This window comes from Piliocolobus tephrosceles, chromosome 2 (genome assembly GCF_002776525.5).
Source record: "Piliocolobus tephrosceles isolate RC106 chromosome 2, ASM277652v3, whole genome shotgun sequence".
NCBI lineage: Eukaryota > Metazoa > Chordata > Mammalia > Primates > Cercopithecidae > Piliocolobus > Piliocolobus tephrosceles.
The window spans coordinates 93,934,280-93,951,143 of NC_045435.1; the positions used below are offsets into that span (position 1 = coordinate 93,934,280).

The window sequence follows — 16,864 nt, forward strand, 5'->3', positions numbered from 1 at the left end:
TCAGGCAGGTCAGCTCAGGTTCCAGGCAAGGCCTCCTAGTGACCCCAGTCCCTCATCTCTGTGGCTCCAGGCAAACTGGTCCTTCTCTGGGCTGCTATCCCCCAAAAGTGGGGGACAGCATGCTGCTGACACTTGGCAGCATAGCGTCTGTGGGCCAAAGCTGCCCCACCCATCAGACTGGGGTCACAAAGGCACTTGGGGAGAGTGGGCTGACATTGAGCCACAAGGCATGTGCCACACTCCTGAGGGTGGGAGGCCTTGTCACAGCACAGGGAGAATGGGCAGGCTCTGTCTCTCTGAGGTTTTAGTCACAGTAATGAGAGCAGGAAGATGGACAAGATGACCCCTTAGAGTCCCTTCCAGGCCTGTGTGGCTGTGACCTCTACGCCACACAGAGATACAGGAGCTGCTGGTGCTTTGGCTGCCCAGACTGCTGGTTCTCAGGCTTGTTTCTTCCACAACACACAAATACTGAACCCGAACATGTGTGGGCCCTACCCTCATGGAGTTTACAGTCCCATACCATAGGTGACAGGAACAGGAATTCACAGGCAGGAATTCACAGAATGACCTGGCTCCAGCCAGCAGAGTGATCCCAGAGAGTATGTCTATTCGGGCTGGCATGGTTTGAACCCACTCCCTTCAGGTGACTCTGGTGGGGTGCCTGGGACGAGGGCAGAGTGAAGAATCGGCCCTTTGCTCCTGCTCCTCCTCTGCCCACATTGTAGAACTGGGGAGATGAATGGGGCTTTCCAAACTGCAGTGCACACACAGAGCCCCTGCTGATCAGCCAGGTCAAGCGCGGGTTCTGATTCAGCAGGTCTGGGGTAGCGCCTGGGATTCTGCATTTCTAACAAGCTGCTAGGAGATGCCAGATCCACCGATTCAGAGACCACTTGTAGCAGCAAGGCCTTAGAGCATATTTAGGAGTCACGGAGGGGTCTGCAGTTCTCGGAGCCCATCTCAACCACCCCTCTCAAAGTTTAGTGGGGGAACTGGGACGAAGAGAGAGGAAGAGACCTGCCCAAGACCACAGAGAAGTCAGCCCTCAGGATCACATGCCCCAGCCCAGTTCTCAGTACACTGCCCAGCTCTGCAGCCTTCCCTATGCCCTGTACTGCTAGAAAAGTAAGCTCAGGGTCCCACTGGGAAAAGTGGGGGCACAGCGGAGAGCAACTTGGAATGCACGTGTGGGCTCTGGGGGGTTGAAGTTGGGGCAGAGTTTACCTTCTGTCCTGGCTCCAGCCAGCAGGTAAGGGGTTGGTAGGCAGGCCCAGTGGTAAGAGGGAAGCAGTGATGGGTTGGCTTAGGGCTGGAGACAATTGAACAAGTTGCAAAGCCAAATGCCCAGGCTCCAGGAAAGTGGGCTGGGCTTGGGGATCAAGCCAGAAGATGCAGGAGGGCTGGGAGAGACTGGCAGGGACACAGAGACTGGGCAGACCTGACACTGGGTCGGGCAGCCAGGCCCCAAAGGCCACACAGGTACCCAAGGCACCTCAGGTCCCCAAGAGCCACCAGCCATAGCACAAGACTAATTTCAGGCCCCTAGAGGTCTTGGATGGACAGAGGTACCAGTGTAACTCTAGTTTTGGTAGGTTCAGCTTTGGAGTCTAGGGACTTCAGCAGGACCAGGAATGGTGGGCAAAAAAGCCAGAAGGGGAGGACCTAGAGGGACTGGGCTTGCTTCCTTTGCTCTGCCTGACATTTGCCCTGAATGTCTTTCTAGTCTCTCCCACCATCACAGGGATAAGTGTTATTTCTAGGCCTCGGGTGACCTCTGCCCTCTGCTCTCTACCCTGGTCTCAGGTTTTCAGACTCCCCAGAACAAAAAGGCTGGCAGGCACAAGTGACAGAGATCAAGGCCCTCTGGCAGGCTGCCGAGGTGGAGCGTGACCGGCTCACCGAGTTTGTCACTGTCCTGCAGAAACGGTAACACATGGCACCCAGGGATCTCTCCCATGGGCCTGCATGGGGTGGGGACTGGGGCCAGGCCTCATTTATGACTGGGTCCCCCTCACCTGAGAGCTCAGCTCCCAGTGTTGGTCCAGGGCATTCCCAGCCACAACTCATGTGCCCATCTAAATACCCCACAACCTTGGGGCCCTGTCATCACACTGTGTTTTGCCCTTAGGAACAGCCCCATTCTACATGCACCCAATGGGACTGTTGTGTGGCATGTGGACATTGGTGGGAGTCTCGGGAGAGAGACACCCAGGAGTAAATCAGTCAACTCAATCCATCAATAATTAAAATCTGTGATGAGCCTGGCACTGTGCTTGGTGCTGCTAGAGGGTGTGGTGGGAAGAAAACATAAGCTAGACTGACATCTGGAATCGCAAAGAGCAAGAGAGGTGCTGATAGCTGGGGAGGCAGGGAGGGAAGCACGAGGCCTGGGGCACCGGACCAGGAGATACGGTTTTCTCTAAAGGGTTGTTGACAGACTTCCATTCAGATAAATCAGTGCTCCTCGCTCAAATGATCCTTTTGGCAAGAATTGCAGGTGTCCAGGCCAACACATGGCTCAACCATGTGACCTCCACACTGAAAAATATTAAGCACACCAGTGAGTTTCTGTCCTAACAGGCCGTATCATGTATCAGTCAGGGCTCTTTGATGACAGACAATGGAAAGCAATTCTGGCTGAATTCAGTGAAAGGCAGATTTTTGGAAGGTACTAACAGACTCCAATGCAGAGAGCAGGAGAGGAGTCTGGGAAGGTGCAGGCATCTTGAGTAGCAGGAAACCCTGGGCAGTTCCCTGGGCCACTGAAATGGCACGGCCAAATGACTTTTAGCTCTTGTGCCTGTGGGTTCTGGGAGAGAAGGTTGAACTGGCCAGTGCTGTGCCCGTGTCCACCCCACATGTGAGGGCACTCTGACTGAAGTTCCTCCGGGTGCTCACAGAATGCAGGAAGGGTAGTTTGCCAAAGGGAAAACGGGGGTACTGATAGCAAAAGAAGGAGCTAGGGGTGCAGGGAAGGACAAAACAGAGGATGCCTGCTACTTAAATAGTGAGTAGTCAGCTTTGCTTTCATGTAGTACGTAGAGAAGATGTGAATTTCAGACATACTCAAGTATATGAGAAAAGCAGCATTCATTCTTTTTCTATAATTGGAATATAATGGATAGTACAAGTCTTTAGTCTATCAAATAGTAGAAACATACTCAGTATAGGCTTTCTCTCTCATTTCTTTTGAGTTACATCTGAGTTTGGGGGTGTGTGAAAAAGGTGACTCAGTTAGCTATTGCTGTATAACAAACCATCCCAAACCTAGTGGCTTCAAACACAATGGTTTGTGCTTTCTCACAATTCTGTGGCTTGGCTGGGTAATTCTGCTCCACATAATGTCAACTGGGAGTCACTCACTGGTCTCATGCAGCTGGCACTTCAGCAGGGATGCCTCAGTTCTCCTTCATGTGGCTTCTGTCTCCATGTGAGATCTCATTTCCAGGGCCTCTTCACGCAGGGCTGGGATTGGGGTGAGGCAAGCAAGGCACCTGGGTATGAATTGTCACGAGGTACTCATGCCCAGTCACATACATGCAACTCTCTGTCCGAGAATATGCTGGCCCTTTTTGGGTCCTTGGGTTCCTCCTGGACTCTGTGTCATTCTGGGGTGTTGGGGGCTCTGTGAGGCTGTGCCAGGCCCGTCAACCAAGACCTGTTGCCTTTTTTCGTTGAGGTTATTGCTAACTCCCTGGGCTGTAACAAGAAAAGGGAGCCCAGGCACCTTCTGCACTCAATTCTCTCAAATCTATTTGGTTTAAAACTAAATGTTTTAAACTAAAGCCATTTAGTTATAACTAAATTGGTCAAAACTGATGATTGGCCAATTACACCAAATTAACCATTTTAAATTAAAACTAAATGTTTTAACTAATGTTTTAAATATCCCAAAGTACAGGGCCTTCCTTTCTCAGAGATTCTCAATATCTACTCCTTTCTTTATCTACAGCGTCTGTCCCAGTCTTGCACCAGGGAGGTCTTTCTCTGCCTAGCTTCCCTTCTCCTCTACTCTGCCCTACAATTTCCAGCTGCCTCAGTTCCCCTCCCCCACCCAGTTCCCTAATCCTGTGTGCTCATCCCAGCAAGACTGCTGTGCCCTGCCTGCCTGCCCCCACCCCACACTGCAGTGGAAAGTGCCTCAGGCAGAAAGCCAGGGCTGTGGGAGATCTCAAGTCCTTCCTTTCCTCAAGTCTTGTATCCAGTGTGTGTCTCCCTGTTGTCCACTGTCTGAAAACAAGTTCTTTCTTACGTTTTATCCATTTTTCTAGTTACTTACAATAGGAGTTGCTAGTCTGGTTAGTTCACCATGACAAAAGTCACTAAATATGTCTCTTATTTAAAAAGCACGTAGTCGGCTTGGTTCTTAAATTTTATCTAGGAGTTTCTGTGTTTGAAGAGTATTGTGTAACCCATTTTGATTTTGGTAATATTTAATCACCTTAATTAATATTTTCTATTTGCCATGATTTTTCTCTGTTCCTTTTTTCTCCTTTCTTCCCTTATTGGACTGATCAAGTTTTATTTCTCTGACTTCTTTACAAGTTTGAAAGTTAGACATTCTATCTCTGTTCTTTTAGTGGCCACCCTTAACCTTTAACATAAAACCCAGCAATCTAAAGTTAGTTGGTTTTGCTACTATCACTTTCAGCAAAAGAATCCATTTAGAATGTTTTAACTTTGACTTCTCCGTTTGTGCCTTTCATGTTACTATTTCCTAATATTTCTCTTCCACATTCTTTTTTTAAACCCTGAAATTAAACCCTCCAAAGTAAGTCTTGAATATTGAATAGTCAATATTCGTTTCCTTTTGCCAACATGTTTGAAAATGTCTTAACTCACTGTTACTTCTTGTATCTCAATCTTCCTTCTAGGTTCGCTTTCCTTCTTACTGAGATGCCCTTTAGTTCAGTGAGGCCATGTAAATAGTAAACTCTCTGAGTATTTGTTTATTTTTATTTTATTTTATTTATTTATTTATTTTTCTTTTCTTTTTCTGAGACTGAGTCTTTCTTTCTCACCCAGGCTGCAACCTCCGTCTCCCAGGTTCAAGTGATTCTAGTGCCTCAGCCTCCTGAGTAGCTGGGATTATAGGTGTAAACCACCATGCCCAGCTAATTTTTGTATTTTTAGTAGAGATGGGGTTTCACCATGTTGGCCAGGCTGGTTTTGAACTCCTAACCTCAGGTGATCTGCCTGCCTCAGCCTCTCAAAGTGCTGGGATTACAGGCGTGAGCCACCATGCCTGGCCTGTTTATTGTTAAATGTCTTTATTTTGCCTGTCTTGAATGACAATTTAAGATAAATTTGGGCATAGAATTCTAAATAGATGGATATTTTTTCTCAGCACTTTGAGGCTATCCCATTGTTTTTTATCATCTACTATTGCAAAAAAGAAATCTGCTATCAGTTTTATTGTCATTCCTTAATAGATTTGTCCTTTCTCTCCAATGCTTCTTCAGATATTCTTTGTCTTTGATGCTCTGAAATTTCATTGTGATGTGTCTAGGTGTGTGTGTATATATACATATATTTGTAATATGCCCATATATTTACATATATGTATATATGTGTGACTTTACATATATGTAAATATGTATATTTTACATATACATATAAATATATATTTGTGTATATGTGTATATGTAAAGTATACATATGTAAATATATGTAAATATGTAATATGTAATTTTTTCTACTCAGAAGTTAGTGTTCTTTTTCAATCCAAGGACTTTATAAGGACTGCTATCCATATATTGCCTCTTCCCCATTCTCCCTATTCTTTTAATCTAAATTCCTAGTTAATATATGTTAGACTTTCTTATTCTTTCCTCCACAGCTCTTTATCCTTACTATTTTGGGCTGAATTCTGGGTGATTTCTTCAAATCAGTCTTCTAGATCACTAAATATCTTCAGCTGTGCTTTATCTACCATGAAACCTATTTTGATAACTGTATTTTTCGGTAAAAGCTCTTGTTCTTGGCCGGGCGCAGTGGCTCATGCCTGTAATCCGAGCACTTTGGGAGGCTGAGTTGGGTGGATCACCTGAGGTCAGAAGTTCAAGACCACCCTGGCCAACGTGGTGAAACCCCATCTCTACTAAAAATCCAAGAATTAGCAGACGTGGTGGCAGGCACCTGCAATCCCAGCTACTCGGGAGGCTAAAGCAGAATTGCTTGAACCTGGGAGGCAGAGGTTGCAGTGAGCCGAGATCACACTATTGCATTCCAGCCTGGGTAAAAAGAGCAAAACACCTCCTGTTCTCTTTCTTATAGCATTTGTTCTTTCATTACGATTTTTGCCTTTCTCCTTTTAATAATTTTGAACTTATTCCCTTTAGAGTTTTCTACTATCTTCATTACTTAGGATCCTAAGTAGTGTCTGTCGGCTCTCCCCTTGTAGGAAATTATTTCCTGGTGTGGTTTCGATTTTTGTGATTTTTATGAGCTTATCTTCGCTGGGGCTTTTTTTCTTGTAGGAGTTCTTAGGTTTTGACAATGTTTCTGTGGAGGTGTTCTGCATTTGTTTCTGTGAAGCTTTTAGGGTTTCAGTGGTCTCTGATTGGTACTTTATGCTAATTTATTGGCGTAGATTTCCTGAACACATGAATGCTGCCCTTGTGTTTCAATTTCACATGATTGGTGCTTCCTTCCCTCCTCCCCATTTCCCAAGGCCCTGATAGACTACAGGCTTCCTTACTACTTTCCTGAACTTGTAGATGGATATTATCTTAGTCCCTTTTGTTTGACACAGGGTCCCACTCTGTCACCCAGGCTGGAGTGCAGTGGTGTGATCACAGCTCACTGCAGCCTCGACTTCCTGTTCTCCAGTGATCCTCCCACCTCAGCCTCTGGAGTAGCTGGGATCACAGGCACATGCCAACATGCCCGGCTAATTTTTGTATTTGTATAGACTCACATTAAATGCATCTTTACATTTTTATGGGAGTATATCCGTATCACAAATTCCTAAAAATGAAATGGCTGAATCAAAGAATATGAACATTTAAAATGTTCACAAATCATGACAAATAGACTTTTAAAATAATCAATTTGCATTCTTACCAGTAATGTGAACTATTTTTCCCCATACCCTCACAGTTGCTAAGTTTTATTAATCTTTAACATTTTTTGCCAAGCTAACAAAGGAGTGCTAAGATCTCTTTGTTTTGATCTGCTTTGCTATGACCAAAAGTGAGGATAAGTATACTCTCTTTTCCACATAACTTTTATGTTTTTTTCTTTTAACTATCTATTCATGCTGTTGCACGTGTTTTAGAGTTGTTTATATTTTTATTTGACTTATGAAAGAACACTTTAGTATTATATAAATGGTATTATGTATATAATGTGTAATATTATGTATGTTTGTCTTCATGAAGATTTTGTGTCATTGTGCTAAATTCATTCTTAGGAGTCTTAGGTAGGGGAAAACCTCCTTATCTGAGTATTTTTTACCAGCATCCCCACAGTTACAGACCCCATGAAAGCAAAATTTTTAACATCAAAACACTCATCATTTGACTATTTAATATTCTTCACTTCACATTGGCATTGGGTCACTTTGGTCAGACTCCTGAAATACAATGAAAATCAATTATGAAGCAAAAAGGTAAATCTTTCAAAATATTTGGAATTTCATGAGATTGATGCACATGAGTTTGGAGAACTATTAGAATCGCAGTCAGAGACATTGACAAATTAGGATCTAGCTGAGTTAGGCCCGTTAACAATTGAAGAAAATCAGTGAGACCAGAGATTGGTCAAAAGAGAATAATCAGAATACCAAAGCGTCCTAGAGGTCTTGAAGCTGACAGACATCTGTAGATCCCAGGCAGGAGGAGCAGCCTCAGGTCTGCAGAGGGGTGGAGGACGAAGAAAGAGCTGGTTTTGGTGCATATTTGCAGGAAAAGCTGTAGAGCCTGCTGATAGATTTGAAGCTGAAGATGAGGAAGAAAGAGAAGGCAAGAGTGGCCCCCAGGTATCTGGGCTGAGCAACTGCATGAGCGAGGATCACGTTTATTGAGATATGGAAGGCACATCATGGGGGAGAAGGACAGAAATCAAGAGACTGCTTATTCCTAAAATTTTGTGGGAATTCACAATGCGGTTTGCTATTTTATATGATGTTTTGCTGTTGGTTTATTATTTCCCCTATTATAAATGGAGTTAAACAAAATGTACACATTACTGAAATTCATAACAGAAAAGTGAAACCCCTCCCCCACAGTTGCGTCAATAGCTGCTGCATATTCCTTTTTGTTTTCAGTCCAGTGGCTGCATTATATTATCCTTATATTTATTTGTTTTTAAGTTTTTAATTTGTTATAAATGTTTAAATTAGATTATATATTATGCATAATCTTCTGCTACTTATTTTACTTAGTATATTGCATTCTCATGTCAGTACATATTCCTTTTATGGTTACAGAATATTTTATTGTGTAAATCCACTATTATTTATTTACCATTCTTCTATTGATGGGTTATTAGTTTCTGATTTTAAAATACTTTATTGTGTTGTTTCCTTCTATTCTCATTTTACTTTGAGTTTTTAAAATCAGGAATAGCTACTGATTTTACCAATGCTTCTTCAGTATCTAGCGGAAGGATTACATGATTATCTCCTTTAACCTAATTCCAATGTTGAATCTTATAGCTCTAGTGTTCTTGGAACTATGTTGTGTTACTCTCTTACAATACCATTGAATTTAATTTTCTGTCTTTTTGCCTCTATTTTTACTGTGGTAGGCAGAATTCTAACATTCCCACCCCCAATATACATGCTTTATAAACTTCTCATCCCTTGAGCGTGGGCAGAACCTGTGAATATGGTAGGATATTATTGCCACAATTATGTTAACTTACATGGCAAAAGGGATTTTGCAGAGCTATGTAAGGTTACTCATCAGATGACTTTGAGTTACTCAAACAGGAGACTCTCTGAGTGGGCCTGACCTAATCATATGAGTCCTTTTAGTCTGAGTCTAGCAGTCAGAGACAGAGGAAGCCAGAGTGGAAGCATCATTTTCTTACTGGCCTTGAAGACATTCTCCTGCAAACTGTTACAAGAAAGGGGGTTTTGATCCAGACCCCAAGAGAGGGTTCTTGGATCTCATGCAAGAAAGAATTCAGGGCGAGTCCACAGCGCAAAGCAAAAGCAAGTTTATTAAGAAAGTAAAGGAATAGGCCGGGCGCGGTGGCTCATGCCTGTAATCCCAGCACTTTGGGAGGCCAAGACGGGCGAATCATGAGGTCAGGAGATCGAGACCATCCTGGCTAACAGGGTGAAACCCCGTGTCTACTAAAAATACAAAAAAATTAGCCAGGTGTAGTGGCGGGCGCCTGTAGTCCCAGCTACTCGGGAGGCTGAGGCAGGAGAATGGCGTGAACCCCGGGTGGTGGAACTTGCAGTGAGCTGAGATCCCGCCACTGCACTCCAGCCTGGGTGACAGAGGGAGACTCCGTATCAAAAAAAAAAAAAAAAAAAAAAAAGAGAGAGAGAAAGTAAAGGAATAAAAGAATGGCTACTCCACAGGTACAGCAGTCCCCAGGGCTGCTGGTTGTCCATTTTTATGGTTATTTCTTGATGATATGCTAAACAAGAGGTGGATTATTCATGCCTCCCCTTTGTAGACCATATAGGGTAACTTCCTGACGTTGCCATGGCATCTGTAAACTGTCATGGTGCTGGTGGGAGCGTAGCAGTGAGGACAACCAGAGGTCAGTCTCATTGCCATCTTGGTTTTGGTGGGTTTCAGCCAGCTTCTTTACTGCAAACTGTTTTATCAGCAGAGTCTTTATGACCTGTATCTTGTGCCAACCTCCTATCTCATCCTGTGCTTAGAATGCCTTGCCCTCTGGGAATTCAGCCCAGTAAGTTTCAGCCTTATTTTATCCAGCTCCTCTTTAAGATGGAGTTGCTCTGGTTCAAATGCCTCTGACATTTTCCCCCCATCCCTTTTATAGGAGAATCATTAATCCTTAGGGTTGCGGAAGGATGAAGATCCATCTTTTGTAACTTCTCCAGGCTGAATAGGGGCGATGATATTCCTCCCTCTTGTGTTCAGGGTAGTGGGGAGCTCAGTCAGAAAGCATCAGTATGGTGAGGGCCATTCATAACTCTTGAGTCCAACAAAATGTGGTATCTGGAAGATTAATAAGTGTTCAATTTAAGAAAACATTCAGTAAGCTCATCCTGCATTCCTCTACAAAGAGTACAACAGCAATATATTCCACAACAGTAAAGCAAGATAAGTAAAATTATCCCAAGTAAACTAAAGTAGAATGCTTTCCATGAACTGGCCAACTGTTGGAACCAAGCTGATATGGGGTTGCTAGCCAATTCCAATACATGCCCAGAATTAGAATACCGATCCAGATTTTTACATGACCCATCTCTCGTGTTTCTTCTGAGCAGCAGTCGGAGATCACTGGTTGGTTCACAGGAATAAACAAGGTCAGTTGCCCAAGGGGTTTTTATTGGCTCTATGAGTCAAATTTGATTCCTTAAAGGAAAGCACACCTTTCCAATCAAAGTTTTGGTAAAATAACCAATTTCTCCAATTGTGTCCTCTTGCGAAAGAAAACAGATTCGTATTGCACTTATGCAAATAACTGCATTGCCATAAGTTAAGAATACTCACACATAGTTTCCAAATTCTGGAGAAATCAGGTAGATAGAAACAAATATGTTCCAAATTTTGTTCACAGGAGTATACTTTACTCAACTGTTAAAAGCTGTAAACAGCTGAAAAGTTTCCTTGACTCTGAAAAACAAAGCAAAGGATCAGCAACATTTTAAACAAAATTAAAAAGATGACTTTAGACTTCTACAGTTTAGTACATGCAGTTAACTTCTGTTTGATATTCAGGAACATTTCAGCTCTTCACGAGTCCTGAAAGTTTTTTCCTCTATTCTAATGTTGCAATTTCCGAAGTTATCAGAAACTTGCATTTAAGAACATCTGTCCAAGTCCTGTAGTTGATTATAAACCACTTTCTAAAGATGATTAAATCAAGAAAACAATTGTAAATGATAAAAAGTCTTAGGACAGCCACTATTAAATCCACAATTGACTAGGAAATTTTGATTACCTCTGTGGCACACCATGATTTTATGTAATAATTATTAATAACATACATTAAGTCCTATCAGAATTATAGGAGTTTTAAAAATAATTTTGGAACACATACCAGTAACACATTTATACAAATATTAGCCAAAGAAAGCCAAGCACTATTTCATATTTGACAATGCTTTCTATGTGATTTTTATACCAAATAAGCCAAATCTTACTGTTGCATTAGTGCATTATTCATGTCAAATCCAATTCTTAATAAAACCTTATAGATAAATTTATTTAATCTTAATCAGTTTGACCATAAGGTAAGATTCTTACAAACTTTGTATAACCCTTTACAAATTTTTGTTAAAGAGATCATAGGCAGGTTTTTGCTCTAAGAAAAAACCTGTTGTGCTTTTATTCTAATGTTTAATTGACGGAAAAACTGAATAATACTCCTTTAACTTTAGTCAATATGTTCACACACAGAATTTCTTTTAAATTAATTTTTCACAAACCTTCCACCATTTGCTTAAACCTTTAGTTTTATTCTAACTTGAAACAATCCTTTAACCTTTAATCAAGGCAAGAAAAATCCACATTTCCATGACTTCTTATAATTTTTCACCAAAAACACATTTCACTTTGTTTACACACCTTGCATGTAAAACTGTTTCTTCAGTAGTCTCAATTACATGTTACAGTGGCAACTCTTAGCAACTTTTACTTTTGGTGAAAACCTTGGTAAGTTTGGGATTTTAATTATGTACTAGTATGGAGCCTAGGACAGCAAACAGAAGTGCAGATAAGGTCTGACTCTTTCCAGCGTCTAACTTCTAATGTGTCCCTGGCCTTAACCTAGCTGTAAAGCAGGTAAGTCATACAGTTTATGAAGCATTTAGGAGGCCTAACAAGCTTCAAATTATACAACATTTCTTGCATTAATTTCCTTTTTATAAGCAAGTAGTCATTTTACTTTAGGACAAGAATTTACCATGCAACATCCTTTCTTACATAAAATCTCTTTTCTTTATAATCATCTTTGCATAGCTAGGGGCCATGGCTGATTCTACATGTCCCAGGCCTTATGTAGAATCTAATGCTCCAAAGTAAGGAAATTGAACAATTTTCAAAAGTCAAAGAAGCAATTTATGATCCTAAAGAATTTAGTAAATGTAATATCTGACCTGCATAATTTAGACTAAATGTTTACATTTTTGAAGATATTTTTATTTTACCAATAATCTTTAAAATTCTCTTTATTTCCCCAAAATTACTTAAGTCATATGAAGTAAAAGACATTATATTTTTTACTTTTCTGATAAAATATTTAAGCTCTTATTATTTTCAAACCAATTAGTTAAAGCTCTTTCATGTATAAACATTACACAAACAATACATATAAATACAGACAGAAGAGAAAAGACTCATCCCCTGAGCTGGAAATTGAACCCTGAACCCAGGCTGCCATTGTGAAAACAGAAAGCATAGCCACATGGTTACAAGGTCAAGCTCCCAAGGATTTACAAGACAAGAAGGAAACCTCATCCAGTTTTTTCAAGGATCTGCAGCAAAGTTTGTAACTGACCAGTTTGCTGGGCTGTCTTGAAAAGCAGGTTTATGGGTGTCCTAAGCCTGTGTTCCATCGTAAGGTACCCCTCTTTATGACGGAACAATACAGAAAAACACATAAAGCACACCACATTCGCTGCAGCTTAAGACTAGCCTCACAAATCCTTTTTCCAATTAATTAAAACTTTACAGGAGATAAACAATGACTTTTACCAATCTGCACAGAGAGAGAAAGAGGAAAGCATTGCCTGAGGCAGAGTGGGGAAGGTAAGGTGCTCCGAGAGGCCAGAGAAAGACCCACCCATTGCAGCGACACTGAAAAGTTCAGGCGGCTGCTTGTCAGTAGGGAAGGGATCTTTTCCAGCAGTCCCATCAGCTCTCAGCTTTCCCTTTTAGGGAAGAAAAAGCTCCCCATGTCCCACAGTCCTGTACGTGCCTAATCTTGTCACCCACAGCCATCCGCAAAGAGTGCAAGATAGATTAATCCAAAGAGAATAGCAGTTAACATCCCATAGTGCCAAACTCATTTTTAGCTGAAAGGGACTTTACCCAGAGGAATTTTACTGAGGGGGCCGCTAACCCCCTACAGCTTAGAAGGGACTCTAACCCTCCTAAGTTGGGCCTCTAACCCAAGGTCAGTCAAGCCTCTTTGTTTTTTATTAAGAGGGGCCTCTAACGCACTTTGTCTTAGGAGAGACTCTAACTCCCCTAAGTTGGGCCTCTAACCCAATCCCATCCTTTACCCAGGTTAATGCACCCCACTTACCCAAGGTCGTCCAATCAGTGCTGAAGTCTATTTCCTTTGGGTTGGGGGTTCTCCTCAGTGTCATCCCTTCTGTGGTTCACCAGAAAGATGTTACTGGATCCCACCACTTACCTAAAGTTAGCCTTTGGGTCGGGGTTTCCTCACTATAGTCGCTTCCGTAGTCACCAGAAAGATGTTACAGGACCCCAACACTTACCCAAAGTTAACCTTTGAGGTGGCGGTTTCCTCACTTTAGTCCCTTCAGTGGCCACCAGAAAGATGTTACAGGAAAGGGGTCCTGATCCAGACCAAAGAGAGGGTTCTTGGATCTTGTGCAAGAAAGAATTCAGGGCGAGTCCACAGCGCAAAGCAAAGGCAAGTTTATTAAGAAAGTAAAGGAATAAAAGAATGGCTACTCCACAGGCACAGCAGTCCCCAGGGCTGCTGGTTACCCGTTTTTATGGTTATTTCTTGATGATTTGCTAAGCAAGGGGTGGATTATTTATGCCTCCCCTTTCTAGGCCATATAGGGTAACTTCCTGACATTGCCATGGCACCTATAAACTGTCATGGCACTGGTGGGAGTGTAGCAGTGAGGACAGCCAGAGGTCACTTTCATCACCATCTTGGTTTTGGTGGGTTTGGACCAACTTTTTTACTGTAACCTGTTTTATCAGCAGGGTCTTTATGACCTGTATCTTGTGCTGACATCCTATCTCAATCCTGTGACTTAGAATGCCTTAACCATCTGGGAATGCAGCCCAGTAGGTTTCAGCCTTATTTCACCCAGCTCCTCTTTAGATGGAGTTGCTCTGGTTCTAACACCTCTGACAAAACCACTATGCTTTGGAGAGAACAACATGGCGGTGGATGGTTGTGGTATTATGTCATAGCAACACAAAATGGATGAAGACACACACCCTTAGACCCCGCTGGGTAACATACCTGAACTCTAGAATAAGGAGAAAAATCTAGGAGCTGACAGCCACCCAAGTCATTAGCCAGCAAGAAAATGGAGACCGCAGTCCTGCAACTATAGGGAACTAACTTCTGCTAACAACCTGAGTGAGCTTGGAAAAGGATCCCATGCGTCAGATCAGATAGCAACTCCTTCTGACACCTTGACTTCAGCAACGTAAGACACTGACAAATTAGCTAAGCCAACCTTGGACTTTTAACCTACAGAAACTGTGAAATAATAAATCTGCACGGTGTATGTATGTTTTAATTGTGGTAAACTATATACACCAAACATTTGTCATTTTAACCATTAAAAGTGTGCAATTCAGTGGCATTAATTACATTAACAATACTGTGCAACCATTATCACTATTTCCAAACTTTTCATAACCACAAACAGAAACTCTATTACTATTAAGCAATAGCTCCTCATACCGCACCCCCCAAGCCCAGCACCTAGTAACCTCTTTACTTGTTTTTTGAGATGGAGTCTCGCTCTGTCGCCCAGTCTAGAGTGCAACGGCGTGATCTCGGCTCACTGCAAGCTCCGCCTCCCGGATTCAAGCAATTCTTCTGTCTCAGCCTCACAAGTAGCTAGGACTATAGGCGCCCACCACCACGCCCAGCTAATTTTTGTATTTTTAGAAGAGATGGGGTTTTGCCATGTTGGCCAGGCTGGTCTTGAACTCCTGACCTCAGCTGATCCACCCGCCTCAGCCTCCCAAAGTGCCAGGATTACATGCATGAGCCACCACGCCCAGTCAGTAACCTCTTTTCTATGAATTTGCCTAGTCTAGATATTTTGTATAAGTGGAGTCATACAATATTTACCCTTTTGTGTCTGGCTTATTTCACTTGGCACAGTGTTTCCAAGGTTCATTCATATGGTAGCATATGTCAGAACTTCATTCCTTTTTATGGCTGAATAGTATTTTATTGTGTGTATATACCACATTTTGTCTATCCATTCTTCTGTTGATGGACACTTGGATTGTTTCCACCTTTTTGGCTATTGTGAATAATGCTACAAGAACATTGCTGTACAAGTACCTGTTTGAGTCCTCGTTTTCAATTCTAGAAGTGGAATTGTTTAATCATATGGTAATTTTATGGTTAGCTTTTTTTTTTTTTTGAGATGGAGTCTCTCGCTCAGTCACCCAGGCTGGAGTGCGGTGGCACAATCTCGGCTCACTGCAAGCTCTGCCTCCCGGGTTCATGCCATTCTCCTGCCTCAGCCTCCCAAGTAGCTGGGACTACAGGCGCCCGCTGCCACGCCCAGAAAATTTTTTGCATTTTTAGTAGAGACGGGGTTTCACCGTGTTAGCCAGGATGGTCTCAATCTCCTGACCTCGTGATCCGCCTGCCTTGGCCTCCCAAAGTGCTGGGATTACAGGCGTGAGCCACTGTGCCCGGTGTATGGTTAGCTTTTTAAGGAGCCACCAAACTTTTCCACAATGGCTGCACCACTTTGTAGTCCCACCAGCAGTGTACAAGGGTTCTAATTTCTCTACATCCTCACCAACACTTATTATTTTCCTTTCTTTCAATTATAGCCATCCTAGTAGGTTTGAAATGATACCTCTTTGTGATTTGGATTTGCTTTTACCTAATGGCTAATGATGTTGAGCATCTATTTATGTGCTTATTGGCTATTTGTATATTTTGTTTGGAGAAACACAAATCTTTTGCCTACTTTTTTTTTTTTTTTTTTTTTTTTTAGGCGGAGTTTTGCTCTGTCGCCCGGACTGGAGTGCAGTGGCTGGATCTCAGCTCACTGCAAGCTCCGCCTCCCGGGTTTACGCCATTCTCCTGCCTCAGCCTCCCGAGTAGCTGAGACTACAGGCGCCCGCCACCTCGCCCAGCTAGTTTTTTTTGTATTTTTAGTGGAGACGGGGTTTCACCGTGTTAGCCAGGATGGTCTCGATCTCCTGAGCTCGTGATCCGCCCGTCTCGGCCTCCCAAAGTGCTGGGATTACAGGCTTGAGCCACCGCGCCCGGCCCTTTGCCTACTTTTTAATTGGGTTGTTTGTCCTGTTGTTGAGTTGTAGGAGCTCTTTATGTTTTTTGGAAAATTTGTGTTGTTTTACGTCACCATTTGTGGTAACTTGTTATGCATCAGTACTAATACATTTACCCTAGTATTAACTGTGAAATCAAGTTTTTTATAAACTTATAGGAAGCCATCTATTTTTTCTATATTGTGGAATTGTCAGAATAGCAAGAATGATTGGTTCCTTGGAGGTTAGACAAAACTTTCTTGAGAACCTGACTTGACCTGATTTTTTGTTTTTGTTTTTTTTTTTTGGTAGATCTTTGACAACCTTTTTTCAAATTTATATTTTCTGTCTTCTTGAAGTAATATTAGTACATCTCTTGGTTACTTACAGAATTAAACGTAATAAGGCTGATGCAGTGCCTTAACACAGTAGTCAGTACGTGGAAAGCACTCAGGAAAAGTGTTAGCTGTGCTGTTGTTATAAGATTTTTCTCCTTATCCTGGAGTTCAGGTATGTTACCC

General features: G+C 42.4%; 1 protein-coding gene across 1 annotated transcript in view; it reads left to right on the forward strand.

Moving 5' to 3' along the window:
* CCDC13 (coiled-coil domain containing 13) overlaps nucleotides 1–16,864 on the forward strand; it is a 66,362-nt gene that overhangs the window by 41,757 nt on the left and 7,741 nt on the right. The window contains exon 13 of the mRNA XM_023231431.1: nucleotides 1,807–1,929. Within this exon, the coding sequence (XP_023087199.1) occupies nucleotides 1,807–1,929 (123 nt within the window). The remainder of the gene's footprint in view (nucleotides 1–1,806; nucleotides 1,930–16,864) is intronic.